Source organism: Scardinius erythrophthalmus (genome assembly GCF_964197995.2).
Source record: "Scardinius erythrophthalmus genome assembly, chromosome: 23".
In the NCBI taxonomy this organism is placed as follows: domain Eukaryota; kingdom Metazoa; phylum Chordata; class Actinopteri; order Cypriniformes; family Leuciscidae; genus Scardinius; species Scardinius erythrophthalmus.
This window is the reverse complement of record NC_138243.1, coordinates 14509023-14530281: the sequence shown is the minus strand read 5'-3', so window position 1 is coordinate 14530281 and position 21259 is coordinate 14509023. Positions and strand designations below refer to the sequence as shown.

The window sequence follows — 21259 nt, the reverse complement described above, 5'->3', positions numbered from 1 at the left end:
CCAACAATCGGTATCAGATGATCAGTGGCGATTATATCCTGTCAATCAAAGGGTAAAACATGTCCTACTGCAACTCACACTGTGCGTGAAGAAAATATCTTTTGTTGAGTTAGTTAAGGCAAGTTAATGTGACAATAACGCATTAACAGCTAAAAACAGCTACATAAAAGCAGGCTCTATCTGACCCTATGAATCACCCGTAGTTCAAGCCAGGGTTGCCAGATATGCAGTTTTTCCCTGTACTAAACATTATTTGTAGTGCTCCTTTCTCCCAATAATCACAAATAGAAACAAAGTGTCATCTTTCAAATTCTTTCAATTTTATCACGAAATTCAAACAATAAATGGCGTTTTGACGCTCTTAAATGTGACGTGACAGATCGCTGTAGCGCCTCAGTTCAAGCAGCAGTGTGGAGCGCAAGTCTATTCTTCCACTTTAATAAAAATGATATCTAGAAAAACATGCATGAATATCAGAAGGTAAGTTGAAAGTTACAGTACAACTTACTGAAATCCGTATCATGTCTCATGTAATCACTCAATCAGTGTTTCAACCGTGGAAAGATATCAATAAAACTTGCTTGTGAACAATATCACTTAATGTTGCATTTACCTCAAAGTCATCCGTTTGTTAGGTAGCTAAAAAAAAAAAAAAGTATTTACTGTTAATTATATATGTATGTTTGAATAAATTTGCCATGAAGGCAAGTGCTTATGAAAACTGCAATTTACTCCTTGCAGGTGGATAACAATTACACGGCAAACAATTCACATATGGTATTTGCAAAAAAAGCATTTTATTTGAGATGGACAGGGAAAATAAAGTGATTAGAGTATATATGCTGCCTGTCAAAACTAAAAACAAGGCATCCGCCATAATCAGCCATACAAAAGTCAAAAGACAGAAACTAAAAAACAAAATGCTTTTATCAGTGTTTCTGCAGGTTTTATGAAGGCAATTTTAAGACTTTTTAAGTCCTTTTTAAGACCAAGCAAAGAAAACGTAAGGAATTAATTGAATGGGAACACAATATGTCAATATGTTTTTGTTTTGTTTTCCAGTTTTTTTTTTTTTTTTTTTCAAAACAAGATGCATTTACTGGAGAAGCAAAATGACATACAATATATAGTCTTGTTTTATGTGAAATTGATCAAAATGAAGTGACTTTATGATTAAAACAAACAAATACAGTATCTGCTAGCAGGCTCAGAAAAATCTGCTTAATTCAAAGGAAAGTTCTCATAACTCACTGACAGATTCATATATTTGTTCTTGTTTTAAACTTCACTTAATTTTGTTCAGTTTTTAAAGACTTAATTTTACATAAATGTAAATGTATCTTGATTTAAAGATGTTTAGATACTTGTATTGGAAAACAGGACACAGATACAGAAGAGGACATTTTTTGCAATCCATGCCATGACTTCAAGAATTTAAGACTTTCTGCTCTGATTTATGACATTTTAAAGGCCTTAATTTGTCCAAGGGTGAATTAGGACTTAAGACCCGCAAAAATAAATAAATAAATAATAAAAATTATTCAACTGAATTTTGATATTAATTTTCACACATTTTTTTCTAAGAATTTGAGCATCATTGAGCCAAACCAGTTTGTCACAGGATGCATTGTCTAAGAGACCTGATTAGCTCATAACTCAAATTCACCCAAACTCAAAAAACTGTTGTTACTGCATTCTTTTAGGTGATAAGAGAAGAGATGTCGTTGCGAGGGGGATGGGAAATAAATGTTTTTGATTAAAGTTTACAAGGGTACATGATAAAAAAAAAAAAAAAAAAAAAAAAAAAGATTGATTTGCTAAGATAAATCATTTATAAGCACTGCAATATTACATAAAATATAAGAATTGTCAATTTTGATTTCATGCTGGGTGTATGAACCTCTCACAGAGGTATGGTTGAAAGTAGCCCTTGAGCTGGTAGCTTGAGAGACTTGCTTTAAAGTACACAGAGTAACACATCCAACATATCTGTCTAAGAGTCTCACTTTGTTCCTTTCTTTCTACTTTTTTGTCTCAGAGCGGTATGATATCTCTTGATCTGTTTGCCTGTCTCAGGTGCGCTACTTTATTTGGGTACCTTAGATACTGAAACATCACAGAAATGTTGAGTTACAACACAGCACTGTGTTATCACACCACCTTCTCCCCATTTCTCTCTCTCTCTCTCTCTCTCTCTCTCTCTCTCTCTCTCTCTCTCTCTCTCTCTCTCTCACACACACACTAACACTGACATTCAAAACACACACATCTCCACCCACGGGACTTAACTGGTTCTTCCTCTCTTCTATCTCCATCAGTATTTTGCTGAGGTTGTTTGGAGGAGATAAAAGAGTTCTCTCTCCAGATTTACCCTGATAAAAGAGATATCACACACTCTAAAGGCAAAGGGCTGAGCAAATTGATCTTTAATATTAACTTTTTTCACTTTCTTCTTTTAAATTCTTCACAGAAAATTTAAATGGACAAAAAATGAGAATCTAAAGATTCTTAAAGGGGTCATATAATGGTACATGCACTTTTACAAGTTGATTGTACTGAAATGTGTGTTGGCAGTGCCTGTACACAACCATCATAAAATGATAAAAATCCATCCAGTGTTTTTTTTTTTAATCTTCTTATATGTTTTCCCCCCATCTCAAATCAAGCCGTTCGATTTTGTGACGTCACACGGTCGGACGCCCCTCCCACGATTGTTGATTGACAGCAGCGTTTCAACACAGACCCGTTCTCGCTCATGAGCGAGCTGTCAATCATAGTCTGCGCGGACTGGCGCGGTCATTGTTGATACGCTGGAGCACTGTCTATGAGCAGAATGGTGTCTAAGCGATTGTGGTGTTCTGTTCTTGTCCCCACAATCAACGTCAATGCTTTCATGTTTGCGCGAATCATTTCACACACCAGACTGCTTTACAAACGAGGTCAATATAAAGCTGGTTTTGTTAAGAAGCTGCTCCTGAAAAAAGGATCGGTACCAACTATTTGTGTTCCTGCTGCACCTCCAGAAGAAGAAGTGAGTGTAACGTTTTATTAACCTTTATATTAATATTTATATTAATCTTTGCAAATCGCTTGCTGCACGCTTCACGATGAATGTGGCTGTTTACACTCAGGGTACATTACGGCATGTTTTCTATATATGACGTTCTCAATATAATTCATAATCCCACGTTTATAATGAACAACGCGTTATGGTTATTGTGTTATTGTGTTACGGTGTACGCACAGAACAGAGGGGCGGGGTGAGCAAAGCTCATTATCATTTAAAGACACATGCACTTAAACGGCGTGCTGAAAACAGAGCTGTTTTTGACCAGGTAAAATGAGTGTTTTCTTACAATACTAATGAGAAGTATATTACAAACTTTTAATTTAGACCCTAAAGAATCATATTAGCTTGTACAAAAATGGCATTATATGACCCCTTTAAGTGAATGAAGGATTAGGGTGTGCAGATGCTGATGCTGATACACACAGGGTGTAGCATTGTCACACAAAAAAAAACCCAAACTGCCAACTTCCTTGCCCAATGTTATTTGAGCCCTCTCACTACAGAGGCTTTAGAATTAAAGCATCTAATACAATTTCATCCCCTTACACCGTGTCCTAACTGCACCGCGGCACGCAATAAAAGGTATCTTTTCCATGTTAATCAGAGTTTTTGTCCTAACCAGCCGAGACGGCGATAATTCTATTTTAGAAACGATTTCTATTTTTCTGCGGCTGGAACAACAAACACAAAGTGTGGCAATTATAATCTCAGGTACTGTTTATGTGCTTTATTTAATGTTAAAAGCATGCAATGTGACTTTGAATATCATTTAGTGCTCCCAGCTTTGTAGCTGTAAAAGCAACAATGGATAATTCACCTCAGATCTTGAAATTAAACAAATGGAATCAAGAACGTTCAAACTGTGAACAAACAAGTGTATTCTTTGTTTTAGTAACTCAGTAGCCTATGTATTTTTAATATTGTTTAAATGGTGTAATATTTGTGAATTTGATTATGTACTTATCCATTTTCTTGCGAATGCCGTCTAGATTACTCTCTGGTGCTATGCACTTGCTGCGAGACTCCGCTGTTCTGATTGGCAGTGGGTTTTGATTGATTTTGATGCATCTTGCAGTCACGTCGCGTCTAGTGTGGACAGACAAATTATTTGTAGCTGGAAACTTCTCGCATCGCGTCTGGTTAGGACACGGTGTTAGAATACCAGACATAGTTTAGGTGTTTCCCTGTGGTTATCCTCTAACATTTGAATTTAACCAATAACATAATAATAATAACAGAAATAAAAAGAAGCAGTAAATAGTCAGGGCAGCCACAGATAGCAGTTCTTGGGCACGGGTCCATTGGTTGAAATTGCAAAAGTTGTGAATCTCTCTGCGTAGAAACCTTTATAGAGGGATAAAGAATGTACAGTAATACTGTTTGCTTGCCATAATACAAAAATGAATTGTATTATCACCAAAATACAATGCCTTAAAACATGCTTCATGTTGTAATGTCTAAATTACAGTCACTATGAAATCAAAATGGACAATTCTCTCGTACATGGCCTCTCTGCAGTTCAATTGAGGAACACTTTTGAAATAATCCAAGTCCAGCATGATTGTTAAAGTTAATCAGCATGCAACAGCATTTTGGTGATTCATCACCTTCAGTGACTGAATGACTAATTCATCATCAGTCTCTTATTAGGGGCCTGGCGGCCAATGGACGCAAGAAGTAAGAAAGATATGTTGTCATGACAGATCTTTACCGATTCAAAAAATAAATAAATGCTTCTTACAGTCAAGTCCTTTTGAAAGAGTGCAATCAAATATGATGGATGAATTTCAAATTTATGTTCACATATTCCTAACTGAGACTTAAACCACCATCAACTAAAGAGTCATGGAACGAGAATGATTAACAAATCACACATGGACACGCATGAAAACATTCAATTGAATAGAATTGCTCAAACATGCTCACAAAAATCCACACAAACACCACTAATATTTAAGCCAGTGAAGCACATTTAGGACTCAGGCCTAATTACAAGCTTGTCTGGGTAAATAGTAATAGCAAAAGGAAATTAAAAGCATATCCCCCTCCACCCCCTTCTCTAATGAGATCCTGACCAAGAGGTCATGCAAATTATAAATATCATTTCTGAAACTGAAAAAAAAAAAACATTGGAAGAGATATTTAGCATGCTTACATAATGGAAGTTAGGATTATGGAAGAATACCTCCTGTCATCTGTTTGGGCAATGATGAATAGAGTAGAGAGACAGAACGAGAGAGGAGATGAGGCAGACGGAAAAAGAGAAAAGGTACTGGGAGAGACATAAAGACAGAACTGGGCCAGCTAGGTCGGGCTTAGCCATGCAGACACAGAGGAGGGTTGTCCGTGTCAGGGAGGTCAGGAAGACCTTTGTGGAAAGTAATTGCTTGGGAAAGGAGGGGAAGGTTAAACACACCCACTGCCATGACAGAAACTACTCTTAAATCAGCAAAATAAACCTAAAAACATTAACTGGATGCCTAGGATAGGCGTAGACTATAATGAAAAACTGTACAATATTATTATCTTTATCCACGGAGAAAAAAATACAAAAGAAGAAAAAAAGGGGAGAATGTTCTAGGCTGCGTTTCCCAAAAGCATCATGAGCCCAAGTTGATCGTGAAGAGCGCTGCCACCAATGCTCTCTACTATCAATTTAGCTAACAATGCTTTTGTGAAATGCAGCCCTGGCTTGTCCATATAATAAGTGAACAGGGACAGAGACTGAAACTTATTGTAAATAGTATTCCAACAACATACATTCTTTCAAGCAAGATATTTACACAATTATTTCATGGTGAATTGCTTAGAAAATGATGTGGTGATCATGTAGTGAAAAATCACTCACTTTAATAGGATACTTAAACTAACCTGCTATCCCAAGCATTTATTCATTATCCTGTTATATCAGTGGTAATGGGAACACAAATATTCTGTGAATTATCTATGTACAACAGAGGAGCACAACTGTAGAAAGTTCCATAAAACATTGACTTTTCAGCAAAATGATCTGACTTGGCTGCTATTCTTATGTATCTGCACTGACAAATCAAATTGGCAACTGGCTTGTGGCCATCTTTTTGTAAAATAGGGAATTTAAAATAGTTGTCATTTCTCTGTCCTGACTCCTTTAGAGAGCTACTGAGAGGGAGATGTGGTTACAAGGCTATTTGGAAAATACTAATTAAATTACCCCATTTTACCCCCTTTCCTTAAGGGCCAGGAACTTTGGTTGTCATCTGACAATCAGCAGTAGATGGATTGTGACCTTGTCTGTTGAGGCAACGTCATTTCTGAACCAAAGGTAAACCAAGCCGGTACTTTCTAGATGCCTCCACAGCAGATTTCTGTGTGGTTGCCAAATAAAATTTGATTGATTGACTGGCCCCTTGAATAGCTGATTTATTGAGGTTGCACTGAAAAGCTTTTTTTTATGTTGTGGAAGGATCTTGCTATCACTACACGGTAAACAGCCAAGACAGATTCAATTACACTAGGCACATTTTAAACTTCTTAGCACTGCATATCCATACAATCAATGATAATCAAGGAGCAGTTTGGCACAAAGATCATGGTCATGGGTGGTCCCTCATGAATAATCTATAGAGAGTTCTTTATGATTGCAGCGACTGAACCAATCAGACACACAATTATTAATTTATTTAATGAATTATCCAGGAAACCCCCTCACCCAACCACAAAACAAGGTGCCTGTGACAACCCCCTAAAAAGATCAGAAACCCTGGTTCTGTTCAGATGGTTAAATTACTCTTTTCCATAGCTTTATTTCCATTTTACCCACTTTCCATTTTACCCATGTATGCGTGAATAACAATGATCCCTTTAACAATGATCACAGCTACACGCAAAGAAAGAGTTATTTTTCTGTGGCCACAAAAAATATTCTTTCTGAGAGTTGATAGACGATCAATACTGAGTGTTCGCTGGACGAACAGATTAACTGATGGTAATATTAATTATTAAACTACATCAAGTTAAATCTATTAACTGATCCAAATATTTATAATTAATTATTCATATTTTTCTTGTTTCTTCTTATTCATATGTTTTTGTGTGCAAACTTATTTCTGTGAGAGTGCAAGAAACAAATCTTTGAAGGCAGATCAACACCTTTAGTGTTGGGACAACATACCTGGATTGAGACATTGAGATTAATGGTTATCAAGATTGGGTTTTTACAGGCAGATTCTTAAACATTAACATTTGACATGCCAAATCTCAAAACATTTGGTACATCCTTGCACAAACTATCGCTAAAATCAGATAGAAAAGATTGGTTGAGCAAAGGTTGATTAGAATCTTGTACAAGTCCCTAACCCCAGCCATAGCCATAATAACCACAAAATGATTAATAGGAATCCTTGTTCCTGGACCAGCAAAGATGATCCCACTCCAAAATCATATCACCGTACATTTACTAGTCTGTAAGCGTACACATTTTTTGCATGCATGAATAACTAGATCCCATCTTCCACGTCAGAGGGACTGAATGGCATCATTCCCCCACTGCGAACCAAACACCTGAAGCAGGTTTTTAAGCACTTTTTTATTGCTCTTCTTCATCATTCACCATTATTAACAAAAAATCTAAATAAAAAAATCTAACTAAAAGTCTTCTTTTTTTTTTTTTTTACCACGCACAGACAGGACAGAGTAAAAAAGGCAGAATTTTACGCAAGAGAGAAAAGTTCAATATAGACAAATACCGCTGAATCTTTTAAATAAGGCACACTGTAAGCCTAATTTAAACAGGGTAAGTCATGTTTGCGCTTAAACAATGACTATTTAAATATTTAAATAGTCATGGCATGGTTTTATTTCTGCACATTTAGCACCTGGTTAAAACTGATTGTGAATGGCTAATGAATAAGAAGGTTAATTTTTTGCGCTGAAGTACACACTTAAAAGGTGAACCTGTTTGTTTAGTGAATTTGTAGTGAATGTACACAGAAATCTAGCATGTTTGTTTGTGGACGAGGGCACGGTAGAGCAGAGACTATTTTTGTCTCTACCTGTCTGTGTCACTATTAATGAGAGATAGCCACCCATCCTGACACACACGCTCAGTGCCTGTCTGTCTCTTTAAGCAAACCGCCCCTCAGGTCCCGCTCATTTCACATGCTGTATTTGCAGAGTGCCAAGAGACTGGAAAATACACTGAGATAAAAGCAAAACTGCAGTGATGTCAGAAAGAAGAATGAGAAGGAGGAGGGGGGGCACTGAGGGAAGGGAAAAGAGCTTTTAGATGATCCAGAGCAATAAAGTAAATGAGAAAAAAAGAGGATAAGAGAAAAAGATAAGACAGTGAAAGTCTTTCTGTTTGCGTTAGTTTTACACCTTCAGCAGGCATGAAGCACTCCCAGCACAAGGACGGCAAGAAACTGAACGCTAAACCAATAAAAGTGGTACAATCCTAATCCCCTAAAAGTGATTGTGTACACGGTGATGTGTGTATTAGAGAGAGAGAGAGAGAGAGAGAGAGAGAGAGAGATGCATGAGGGGGATAAATGTGTGTGCGAGTGTGTGAATTTGGCAGGGATAACTGACTCGGAACGCATGACTGCGATGTTTTTCCTGAGGTGACTGAAAACTGTCACCATTGGCACCTGAAGCTCTCTCTCTCTCTCTCTCTCTCTCTCTCTCTCTCGCTCTCCTCCACTCAAACCATCAAGGACAGACACGGCAGACTGAAGAAAGAACAGTAGTGTTAACTCTCTCTCACCCTCCTCTTTTTCTCTCCCTTCATCTTTCTGTTTTCTATCCTCCATTGTTCTCATTCATCATTCTTGTTCTTCTCTCACTCTCTTTTACATTCACTCGCTCTCTTTCCCTCACTCGATCGCTCTCGCTCCCGCTCTCCCTCCCTCACTTGTTCTCTTATGAATGTCACCTTTACTGGTGGTAGCCGCTGGATTTGCACACACACACCCACACGCTCGCTGGCTTTGGGGTGGGGGGGGGTGGGGGTAATGTAGGGGTGTGGGGAGAGATAGCGCGTGCCAGAAGAGGCAGAAGGGAAATTTCTCAGAGTCCATTCTTCTTTTGCCGGCTACCGTCCTGCGACTCAGGGCTTTGTCCGTCCCAGCAGCTGAAGCAGAAGTGCCTCTGGACGTGGGAGCACTGGATTACCGCTTGAGATTATTCTCTTTTTTTTTTGCCAGCACAACTAAAGTTAGCCATAGGGACTGCAGGCTGACCATCTGGCAGTTTCTGACAGGATCTGTTCCTGATTTGAGCCGAATAATTTTGCTGCTGGTGAGCAAAGAACTTTTTTGCAAGGACCAACCGTGTGTGGGTGAGAAAGCTCATCGTTCCTGTGTGCTAAACTTTAGCTTTGTCAGTGTTTTCGTCTTCAGGAACAAGACACAAGGGGAGGGGAAGGGAGAGGAGTGAAAGAGGGGGGGCAAATATGTCGGCAATGTCGCAACAATGACTTTGTCAGCCGCTTTCTGTATCTTTTTGTGGAAATGTGACGACGTCGATTTACGTTTTAAGGATTTGTTGTGGTGTCAATATGTATTTAGAGAAACAAACATAATGAAGGACAAACCATGGACAGGTTGTGAGTGGACCAGAACTTAACCTCTTCCCTTACTGGAGGGAAACACACGGCCACGTGAGGAACCTACCTGAATTCTTGGCTCTCCACGCAAGGTTTGACCCCTGACTTTTATCTTTTTGTGCTGCTGGTAAAAAGACGAGTGCATCCAGAGAGGGTCTCTTAAGCAAACAGAGACCCCCCTCCTATAGGTGAGAGGGGGGGGGAAGATGGCAGCACTTGCCAGTTCTCTCATCAGACAAAAACGGGCAGTCAAGGAAGACCAGGCCAACCGGCCGATAGCCAACAAACGCAAGCCGTGCCCCAAGAGCAACAAGTCTCTTTGCCAGAAACAAATTCTCGTTCTCATATCAAAAGTACGGTTATGTGGCGGTCGAAGAGGAAGAACAGAGAAAAGACCAGGTAGGTTTATCTGTAACTTTCTATTTTAACCACTTTTCACTTCTGGAACCAAATCCATCATCTAAAAAAAAGAAAAAAAGAAAGGTAACTGCTTTCTTGAAATACCAAAAGAGCAGAATGAAAAAAGTTTTGAACTAAAGTTGCAAACTGATGTCATTCTTGGCTTCTCTAATGCCACTTCCGAATCACGCTCAAGTTCAAACTGGCTGTGGTACAAATGTAGGGATACAACGCTGAAATACAGTCTGGTCTGAAATACAGTCGTCTCTGTGAAGTAACGTTTCACAGGTCACATAAAGGAGAAATCACTAAGCTCATGAAGTTGTAGCATCATGGAATTTATTCAGACTTTTATAAGGGAAGAAGGGTATTGACTACTATTTTATGACATAAACAGAGCTGGAAGAGGCAAGCCCTTTATAAGGTGTGATTTACAGTCTTTCAAAGCGTCCCACATGCACAGGCTATTCTGGGTTGCGTTAAGACCTGCCCTTAGGATGCTAATTATTACCTCATATCTTCTATGTTCACACATGGGCAAGCATGTCTGCATATTAATACCTCATTTCAATTGTGTTCCATAAAATATTGTTTCTCAGTAGGGCTATGAGATTGGAAGTTGGACTCCGGCCATGTTTTAGTTCCAGTAACCTTGCCACTGGCCAAAAAGAAAAAAACAGCACGCTCTCTGATTACAGCACTGATACTGAGACAGAATCTCTGCGATTGTTATGTCAACCTACAGGGCAAAAAATAAAAACAACCAATGTCCACAACTCTGACTAGCAGTTTTATTGAAACAAAAACATCTCCGTTCTGAATCCCTGCCATTGGTTGTGAGTTTTGTAATGTCTTTGGATAATAATGGGCACCAAATGCTTATGACATTTTGAAATTGATGCCATAGCCCAAGACTGAATAACTAAATACTGAAAAACATGATAAAAGAGAGAAAGGATAAAGAGATAAGACAGTGAGTGAGAGTGTGAGTGTTTGAGAGTGTGTGTGAGAGAGTGGGTGTTTTGTACATAAACGAAAATGATTATAGTCAGGGATATTAATCTGCCTCTTTATCCGCCTCTCTCACCAATGAGCATGAAATGCTCCACACTGCAATCATTAGAAAAAATATGGCTATGAACAGAAATGAGTGTGAAAGAGTGAATGTGCGTGTACTTCTATAATACTGAATTAACGCTGATATCCAGTCCTACTCCTGGGACTGTGTTCTGTAATATTTACTTTCCTTTGATATCTACTGAACACATTATCACATTACGACGGTCCAGCACCGTTAGCATAATGTGGTTTAGGGACATATTGAAGTGCAAATATATTTTCGCACATGCAAACACACAAAAACTGGCTCAGTGAACTACATATAATATTGCATTGCTAGGATAGGTGAAATTACTACTGCAGGTCTTTCCTTGTCTAACCCTGTTGGTCTAGACAAGTTTATTATTGTTAGTGCAGATTTAGTGGTCTACCCCCAGAGGTCAAGGTTGGGATGGTTAATATGGCCTTGTTAGCCCCTGCTAGTAAATGTTGAATTGAAAACCAGCTGGCAGAAAAAAGCAACTAGCTGGTGAATCTGATTAACAAATGATATCCTGTTGGTTAAGCTAATTAATTAGCTTACTAAGCAGCACATCAACATCCAAAACACAAAATGTACTGGTCTTTTCAGCAGGAAGTCCCTCTACATGCCTTAAGCTGTGACGTTTGAGAGTTGTGCTTCAAAATTCAACCCATAGCACTTTGGGTGAACTGAAGCAGCCAACAATTGACAAATTAGTGGGCATCACCTAGTCACAGCAGTGTGGGATCATTGGATCACTGCTGCATTGTCAGGTCAGTGATCCATATGCATCCATCATAACAATGTCACGCCTCTGCTGTACCCGCAACACCCTTCACACATCTGTCTCACGCACATCTGTCTCTCTGAGTCACTTGCTTTGGATGGGTTCCCTTGCTGCTCTAAAATGGCGTCGCGGTCTCACACCATCTGAGGTCGGCGCTGAGTCTACTGGTCTCTCGATCGATGCAACTCATTAACGTATACTGATTAATCAATGATCCCCCTCTCCGTTTGCCCAGTGCCCAATTTCACGCAAAGTGGAGATGGTATAGAAACGTAAACCACACACACACACACACACACACACACACACACACACACACACACACACACACACACACAGACACAAAAACCATTCTCTTAATAGCAGTGGCTGTTTTACACCTTTACAGTTTTATGGAGCACTTGGCTTCAGTGGAGTGTTTGGCTTTATTCAACAACAAATCTCCTATAGAGGAGGAGAGAGACAGCATGAGAGAACCAATTATTATCAGTAAAGGAGCGAGAAAACCCCTCACAAAGGGTACACAATTTTCCTTTAACATAAAACAGCTTACAGGAGTGGATTGAATATGGTACATGAATGAATAACATCAGTCAAGCCAATTTTCTATTCTCGATAGCTAACACCTGAAATCATGGTGATACTGCAGTGGCTAAAGAAAATATCAAAGATGGCAACTTCCCTAACAACACAAATTATTTTCATGACTTTATTTAATAAATTAATAAGTCAAAATAAGGCACAAATACTAATTATCTGACAGCAGCTTACAATGCTTTATTTTTAATAAGACAATGGTGAAAAACAGCGCCTGGAGCAAAACCTTTGGATGAGATTCTGCTCATATCTCCGTCACTGTGAGTTACCAGAACCTCACATAGCAAGCATATGTGCACTGCAGAGTGACTATCGCAGTCTATGGCGTGATGGCCAACTACGGCCACTCTAGTGAGAAACATTTAAGAGTGGCTTAAAAAAAAAAAAAAAAAAAAGCTGTCGTAATGTAGTTCACTTGTTTATGTATACATTCTGATTAGATCTTCGACCAAATCAGGAAATGGTAATGGTGCTAATGTAAGATTTCAGCTGCCAGGATTTAATGATTTGTTCTAAATACTGGATGCCTTATTAGAATTAAAATGTGATGGTAAAAGATCAGAGTGGCTAGTAACAGGCTATTGTAGATGAAAGAAAAGTTCACCTTTCACCTTCATAATTACAAAAGAAAAAGAAGAGAGATGAGGTCTGCAGATAAGGTGTAGTAAGGAGAATGCAGTAGGGTTCAGTCTAAAGGAGTCGCTCAGGGCACGAGGACGTGGCACTGGAGGAGGACAGCATTAAGCTGACCGCTGAAGATGGGCTGTCAATCTTGCTTACTCAACAACACCTGATCACACTGCACAGTGTTAGGTAGCCTCTCATCCGAGTACTGAGAGTGCCAGGGGTCAGAAAGAAAGAGGGAGAGAGAGAGGAAGAGAGAGGGGAAGAGATAGTAATGCGGAGAGGAAGGAAGTAGAGGTGGAAGACGATGAGGAGAGGGAGGGAAGAAGAAAGAGGAGAGATAGTTGGAAAGACAAAAAGTGAGTCACTGCAAATGACAGAAGGGCATGCAGAGGGAATTCAGAGGAAAAGAAAAAAAAATCACTGACGATTAAGCAAAAGTTCTGAAAGAGAGTTTGTTTAATTAAAATGGGCAGCATGTACGTTCACTGCATGAAGGTTGTGTTCATTTTTGTTTGTTAAAATAAAAGAAAACACTCATACAAATACACTATATAATAAAAAAGGTATATTAACTAACTTAAAGGAACATTCAGAGTTCAAGCTCACATACGCTCTATGAGCATGCTTTTGATTACTACAGAAAACAATTTTTCATTCCTCAGTTTGTCACAACAAATATTGTGTTTACACATTTACAATAAAAGTCTATGTGGCAAGACATTGCATAGGGATAAACACAAGACTTGACAAAATTGCATACTAAACTTTTCTAAGCTATATTAAATTTATCTAACTTCTGTCATGATCATGAAGAGGGTAAACTCAGAAATAATCGCAGAATGGATGCAACATTACTTGACAAAGGCTGTTTATACCTAAAGAAAAATTCACCCACTTTAATTTTGCTAGGTCAGACCAACAGCTAAATGTTACATTTTAAACTTGAGATTTAGGTTAATTTTTTTTTTTTACACTTTTTAACAACACACTTTGTATAGAAAAAATATATATAAGCGCTGTGACATTTCTTTAAAATGTAGCACATTTCTGCATTTATTTCTGAAATGTCTTGCTTCATAATCTTTTATTTTTACATAATATATTAACATAATTCAAGTTTTAATTGTATTCTGTGTAAATTTGAAATAATATTCTTAGAAATAAAGTACAAGTAACCTAATAAGGGATGTAACCAGTAGAAACAGTATTGATTATTAAACTGCTGGTACAGTCGATTAAACAGAATTTTGCTTGTTCTCGCTCTGAGCTCACACACAGCACTTGTTCAAATAATTAATGAATTAAGATGTAGTTCTCTATTGAGTTTGTTAGTCAACAAATTAAAAAAAGATCTACTGTGAGTGTGTGGTGGCTGCTCCCTCTAGACGATCCTAGAGGCAAAAGTGAATAAAGATGTTGGAAAAGTAAATATGACAGAAATGAAAGACATCAAGTCATCATAATACTAGACGGTTAACACTATTGATCCACGTGTCAGGGCCAGTAGGGACGATGTGTGATTGACCATTTAAAAAGAGTCTAATAATGTGTCAGGAAAGAGAACCCAAATGTAACTAATGGCCTCTACTGCACACATTTTATTGGTGCTAATATTAACTGAGGAATTCTCCATTCTAACAGCATTGATCTATTCTATTCTCAGCTAGTGGCCTTCCAAAGTGAATTAAAAGGTCTGGGTTTCCCTTACAAGCTCTATTAATTGAATAATTAGCACATTCTGTGTGTGACAGGTTTCAGATGGCTCATATTTTAGTTTCTGAGTGGATGCACTGTAAAAAAATAAATAAAAATACTTGACATGTAAGAAAATAATCCATAGAAAAACAGAAGGCACTGGTGATTTTAAAGTTTACAGACATATCCTTTAACCCTACAACACAACACAACACAATGCAATGTGTAATTCAAAACATGGTTAACACATCTGTGAAAAACCATCAATATGGAAATTTCATTTACATTGTGCTTTATTTTTACTGACTTTTTGTAGAGTGTAAGATATACAAAGACCGACCACTAACACAGGAACTCTCCCCATTTGGCTTCCCATTTGGCTGTCCTGAGAGCACCAATCCTGACAAATCTCAGCTGCAGCAATCACTGCTCACTACCATCTGTATGAAATGAATATCCGATTAGTTTTGCGGCTGCAACAGCAGCCAAGAGAGTTTCCCAGACTCTTTTGTTGATATTGAGGACGCCAAACATACAAACATCAGCTTATGCCGTTACACAACCAAAGATTGGGAAGGGTTTCATCATCTATCAAGAATTTAATTCCAGATGAAAAGATAATTAAAGCTGAGGGGATTGATGCTTTTGTTTTGAAGGTTTATTTCAGTGCTGCGGATGTGCCGCCTCTGGGTTGGAGTGCTGGACTTAACAGATTGAAGAAAAGTTCCATCAGTCTGGAAGAGATCAGATTAGGACTAAATTTGCCTGAAAGAGATCTGAGAGAAGGCAGCACTGAGATAAATGCCACTAGCCTGTGATTAGTATGAGTGAATTCATGCTGGAGCAAATTCACATATCATGTTCATTAAACGTGTATATGTAGCAGTTTCAAGAAGGAAACAACACTGTAGAAACATTATGTGCATACGAACAAAATGTAAGCTATGTTTTTTCCTCATTTCAGAGGATTTTATGAAGTCTCTACAGTCTTCAGGTTCTATTTGTTTGAGTGATGCAGAAAACAAAAGTTGGTACATTTGTGATATGATATACAGTATCTCAGCATATTAATTACACTACATATTATATAACTTAGTCTGATTGTAGAATGACAATATACATAATGCAACACACACAAGTAGTAAGGAATGGTTATATAAAAGCAAAATCCTAAAAAGGCCTGGAGATAAGAGAAACTAAGAAAATCCTCCAAATTGAGGAACAAGAACACATCTGCATTTTTTTAAAAGTCCCCCTGTAGTCCATGATTGTATCCCTTAAAACTCATCACCAAAATTACATTTAAACATTTTTTCCTTGAAAAAAAATGTCTCCATGCCTTAAAATAGCTTGAATGTAACTCTACACCCTTGCCTCATTTAGTATACACAGGTCTATCAATCTGCAAATTAGCGCCACCTCCACTCACTCACACCAGCTCAGAGATCCACTAGTTAACGTGATTAGTTGCAAGGTAGTTTGTGACCTCAGAAAGACCAACGATTTCAAACCGCGATTTTTAGACTGTCTCTGGTTCAGTTTTAAGGAGAAAATACTCAGCAATGGTGTTGACTTATGAATTTGCGCATGGTTTGTCTTAAAGCAGATTACAAACACCACATGGACATAAACAACATAAAAAGCTTGAATTTCACCACAGGGGGACTTTAAATAAGTACTTATCTCTTGTGTTCCAGTAAAAGTAACATCCTTAAAGCATGATACATTTTCTTATCTTTTTTTGGAGTCGACTCCCCATCACTATGCAATAGTGCCCGCCCACTTTTTCAGCAGTTGGTTCCAGAAGTATTTTTTCCATTCATTTCTCCCATAGGGATTCTAAGAAAAGTCTTCGTTAAAGTGTTTTAAGCCATGGACCAAGCCAACCAGCTACGAGGTGAATCATAACATCACAAACTTTCATTTGAAGCAAAAAGTATATGAAAATCGGACAAAAATACTAAAGGTACAAGACTGTGTCCTTAAAGAGATAGTTCACCCAAAAATACTAATTTTGTCATCATTTACTCACCCTCAAGTTGTCCCAAAACTGAATTTCTATCTTCTGCTGAAGATGTTTTGAAGAAAGTCAATAACCAAACAGAGAAAAAATACTATGGAAGTCAATGGGGCCCATTAACTGTTTGGTTATGTCAAACATAAAGAAATCTTTTTGTGCGTTTTGCTTGTTTCGACTCTCTGATTGGTGGAATTTTCTGTACAACATCATGGGTAAAGTAGTTTTTCACCACAAATTCCACTGTTAAATTACGATTATTTAAAGCAAAGTTGAAATAATGCAAGCTGACGGCTTCAATAGAAGCAAATACTATTGATTAACAACCTCGTAGCTCACAATAAGGTAGGCTTTAAAGGTTTGTAAGTTATCTTTAAAAATTAAGTTTTTATTTCCGGAACCCGACTGTTGAACACTATTTGCTAGAGTCTTCTTAATGTTGCCATTCATGTCTCACAGATCAAATCTCAGAGAGTAATGGAATTCTGTCACCTTTAGGTACTGACAGAGAGCACTTGGGCTTTATTTACCCTAAAACGATGAGTAAATGCATCAGAATCGGAAACACCCCCATGCCCTCTCTTCTCACAGCCTAATGACATTGCGAATGACAAAGAATGCCTTAATAGCCTCTCTCACACAGCAGCTGAAATTGAATTTGTGGATACTTTGATTAAACCTGACAAGGACAGATTGAGTTTGACCTCTAACAAGAGGGAGACACACAAAAGAAGTATGTGTGTGTGTGTGTGTTAGTTAGAAGGGGCAGAGGATAAGGAGGAGCAGACAGAAAAGTTAGGCATTTACCTCAGTAATTTCTGAGCACTTAAGTGCCTGGTGTTGACGTCATGATCAGGCAAGGCTCCATTACTCTTGGGCTGTCATCCCAGAGAGTCAGATTGCTTTAACATCCACCACAAGTACCAGAACCAAACCAGCATGTAAAACCACCTTTCATTCAGATTTTTAACATTCAGCAGCTTGCTCTACAGCTCGCTGGTCAGCATTTATCTATACTTTCAATCTCTCATTTTGTCAATTCACAATAAACGATGATTGAATCTGACACAGCTGTCATCTCAGGGGATGGCCCCTTGAGGTCACACAATGATGCTGACAAGGTCATGTCAAACATACAAGACAGAAATTTTGAAAAGTCTTACTGGATTATTGACCTGCAAAATATGAATACCCATAAACACTCAGTAATGTTCATCCAGTTGGGTCTTGTGAGACATGGCATTAGAAATACTGCATCCTTAGAGAATGTGTGCTAGAGTCAAGTCACATTGGTGCCTAGTTTACCTATTCCTTCCATTTTCTACTTTCGCTGATACTTCACACAGTTAATCTAACATACAGATGGAAATAAAAAGACCTGATTCAGTAGAGAGCAATGGTTAAGAACTAAAGAAAGAAAAGAGATGATGAAGATGGGAAGAACATAAGGATATATTTTCACATACAGTAGATTTCAAAAAGTAAAATTATGTCCTTAGATCAACAATCTTGATGGACCTGGAACAACATTATGATCAACCAATCACATTTTAGTATTAAGGTTTGGGAATTATTATTTCAATCTGATTTGATGGGTAGTTAATGTTTAGGGTTGAGTATAAGGATTCTAAAATGTTTTTAAAGAGAACTTAAAATTACTAATGCACCGAAAAAAGAAAAGAAAAAAAAAGCAGCAATGTTTAATTAGCGCTTCTCCAATGACACGTTTTGACTGTGTCAGTATCTATTTTGTGCAAACAACATGGACAAGCTACAACAGGAAAACATGTCAGCAAAGTGGACACGCTTCACCATGACCAAATAATGCTAGAATAGCAATATGTAACCTTTATTTTTGGTTTTCAGCTAAATTAACTTTTTTTCAGTCATCTTTACCCCATTCAAAAGGGAAAAACTAATAAAGCTTTAATTTCTATGGAGAAAAAGAAATTAATATCTAATACAATTTGGGTATTTTTGGAAAGAAAAACATGCCAAAAAGTTGTTAGGTTTTGTGCACTTAAAAATAAAGCAGTTGATGGACACCATTGACTTCCATAGTAGGGAAAAAAATACTATGGAAGTCAGTGGGGTCCATCAACTGTTTGGTTACAGACATTTTTCAAAATATCTTCTTTTGTGTTCAGCAGAAAAATGAAATTCATACAGGTTTGAAACAACTTGAGGGTGAGTAAATGATGACAGAATTTTCATTTTTGGGTGAACTATCCCTTTAAAGAAGCAAATAGAAAACTGCAGTGCATACAAGCATTTCAAATAACATGATTAGAAGCCCCTAAGAGCTCACTTTTTTTTTTATTACAGTTAAACTAAATACTAAGTAAATTTGGTCTACTGCAATTGTTTTCCATCCTCATAGGTATATGATGCATTGTGAAAACCAAACGGGTGTTTGTGGGGGAGCCTACTGTTTAAGACATTGAAAACCCCTGCAGCAGAAGATAGAAAGTATAAGAAATAGGGTAAGATAAGAAAGAGAACAAACCAAGAGGGAAGATCTGATGAAGGAGGAATAAACAGAGAGAGAGAAAAGAGGAATGAGTAACGTGAGAAAGATAAGAGGGGAAAAACTGCTGAGAGATGCAGACTGAGAGACAGCAGAGAGAGAGAGAGAGAGAGAGAGAGAGAGAGAGAGAGAGAGAGAGAGAGAGAGAGAGAGAGAGAGGACTGGTGGGGAGTCCTAATAAAGGTTGAGGGAAGCCCTGGTAGTTTGGCCTTAGTCAGGGAGGGGAGTCACAGATGCCCTTGGCTGCTCACTGAAGCAGCGCCTGTAATTACTCTGCACTCTCTTATCATTACGGGGTAAGTCGGCATCTCACAGCTATAAGGCAGCACACCACAGTGTACCAGACACTCTTTCCCACATACACACAATAAACACACACAAATACACGTTCCATGCACATACACGAAAGGTTGCTTGACAGTTAACCTTTATCGATCCACTGAACACCAGAAGGAAAATAGGGTGCGACTTCTGGCTCTGCTACTGTGTGACTGATCAAACCACACACACAATTGAATGAACACATGGAGGCTTCATCTTGGCTATTGCAATTTCTGTCTGACTTGAGGAGCTAGCACATTTTAAGTAAACAGCAATATCAATATAGCAAGCAGGCTGAAGAGGACATCCCCCTCCTTACAAAAAAGTCCACATTATAGTGTGTGTGTGATATCGCAAGTGGGCAGAAGATAAGCAAGAGACAAAGCCGGAGAGCACCAGCAGGAACATGCTTAGCATTGCTGCATTTGTATCACTGTAGCTAGTGTAGGGAATATCAATGCTTCACTAATGATGCCAACATTGCTTAATTCTTCTCCCAGTAGGGGTTGGTTGTATAGAGAGGATTGCTGGTTTAGAGAGGATTGTTGGTTTGTATGTTTGCTGTTTATTTCCCTAGCGTCTGTGACCCTCAGAAAGTCAGAAAAATACCATGTAACAGTACGAGAATGCCTCAGCCAATCATATTAATTAAAAGTCATCGATGCGTGAGATTAAATTAGACAGAGCTAGGGGTGAAAGGGGCATCACTGTAAGCTGGGTGTCGAGATAGAAAGAGAGAGAATAAGAAAAATTGTACTGTTGTTTTTTTGCAGGTCAGAAAATTAGCACAAACAATATTGATAATGTGAACACTGCTCTGGTAGGATATTAATTAAGTGGAAAACTTGCTTAAAGAAATCAAACAAAATCAAATAACTATTTACTTTTTAAATAAACATTCTTAGTCCTGTGCACAATCTGCATGTTATAAAAAATTATCTTCATGATCAAAATGTACATAAGAGGGAATAGCTATTCAATGTAGTATAATGAGCTAGAAGTAAAACTATAGTCATATTCCACACAGCCTGTATGGTAACCTCACAATTTAAGTTCCAAGAAAAAACAAAAAAACAAAAGCATGTTTTAACAAGCAAAAAAAGCTATTTAAATTGCAAATAATGGAGAGTAAAAAGCTCTCCTCGTGGTTTCAAAGAGGACTAGATGAAAATGTTTAAGTTTTAAACTGTTTAACATTTAACGATCATTCCCGACCAATCAATAACCATCATAAACGTACCTCAGTTCCTTTATTCTTGATGCCTGCTGCAGTGCAACTATGAAGTTTCTCACTGTATGATGTGCTGAATACAAAGTGAGCTTTGAGGAGTTCATCAATGTCAAAGACACTTGCATATTCCTTTTAATTGCCTTCTTGTCCACGATGATGTAGTTTCTGGACACTCGATTTGTGCTCCCTAATGCGGAGTAGGAAGTGTTAACACTAGACACAAAGGTCTGCATGTTTGTGCCAACCTGTAATGAAAGGTAAAACAACATTGTCAAAAAAACATATTCTTGCAAGATAAACAAATAAAGCAAGACTCAATCTGCA

General features: G+C 38.0%; 1 protein-coding gene across 1 annotated transcript in view; it reads left to right on the top strand.

Annotated features, from left to right (window-relative positions):
* Nucleotides 1-9488: 9488 nt before the first annotated feature.
* The window catches only part of fgf11b (fibroblast growth factor 11b), a 44955-nt gene continuing 33184 nt past the window's right edge, over nt 9489-21259 (top strand). Inside the window, exon 1 of the mRNA XM_081354993.1 lies at nt 9489-10052. Within this exon, the coding sequence (XP_081211119.1) occupies nt 9860-10052 (193 nt within the window). The 5' untranslated portion in view covers nt 9489-9859. The remainder of the gene's footprint in view (nt 10053-21259) is intronic.